Source organism: Eimeria mitis, genomic scaffold, assembly GCF_000499745.2.
Source record: "Eimeria mitis Houghton genomic scaffold, Emh_scaff1461, whole genome shotgun sequence".
NCBI classification, from domain to species: domain Eukaryota; phylum Apicomplexa; class Conoidasida; order Eucoccidiorida; family Eimeriidae; genus Eimeria; species Eimeria mitis.
Genome location: NW_013569343.1, coordinates 8,573 through 9,059, shown reverse-complemented (window position 1 = coordinate 9,059; position 487 = coordinate 8,573). Strand labels below are relative to the sequence as shown.

Genomic DNA, 487 nt, shown 5'->3' with positions numbered 1-487 from the left:
CTGCTGCTGCTGCTGCTGCTGCTGCTGCTGCTGCTGCTGCTGCTGCAGCCTATAGAAATGTTCTTCTTCCTCATCATAATATCTCTGCTGCATCTCTGCTTCTCCTTCTCTCCCCTTGCTGCGGCCCCCGCCCCCACTGCTGCTGCTGCTGCTGCTGCTGCTGCTGCTGCTGCTGCTGGTGCTGCAGCAGAGTGCTGCTGCTGCGTCTGCTGCGTCCCCCACAACTATATGAGAGGGGAGAGAATCTATGCTGCCGTGTGAACAGAACAGCAGCAGCTCCAGCAGCTTTATTATGTGGTAGCTGTTGCTGCCTCTGCTGCAGCTAGCTGGGTGTAGCCCCTGCTGCAGCACAGCAGCAGCAACACCAGCGAAACGGCGTAAGAAAGAACGAAAAAATAAACAAATATCGTTGCTGCTGCTGCTGCTTGTGAGTATACTGCTGCTGCTGCTGCTGCTGCTGCTGCTGCAGTTATTACCACTACTCCCA

The 487-nt window shown here is 55.6% G+C and overlaps 1 protein-coding gene across 1 annotated transcript in view; it reads right to left on the bottom strand.

The window, feature by feature from the left end:
• EMH_0037510 (uncharacterized protein) overlaps window positions 1-487 on the bottom strand; it is a gene marked incomplete at both ends in the record, with an annotated part of 4,023 nt that overhangs the window by 2,431 nt on the left and 1,105 nt on the right. Inside the window, 2 exons of the mRNA XM_013495185.1 lie at window positions 3-224; window positions 477-487. Of these exons, the coding sequence (XP_013350639.1) occupies window positions 3-224; window positions 477-487 (233 nt within the window). The remainder of the gene's footprint in view (window positions 1-2; window positions 225-476) is intronic.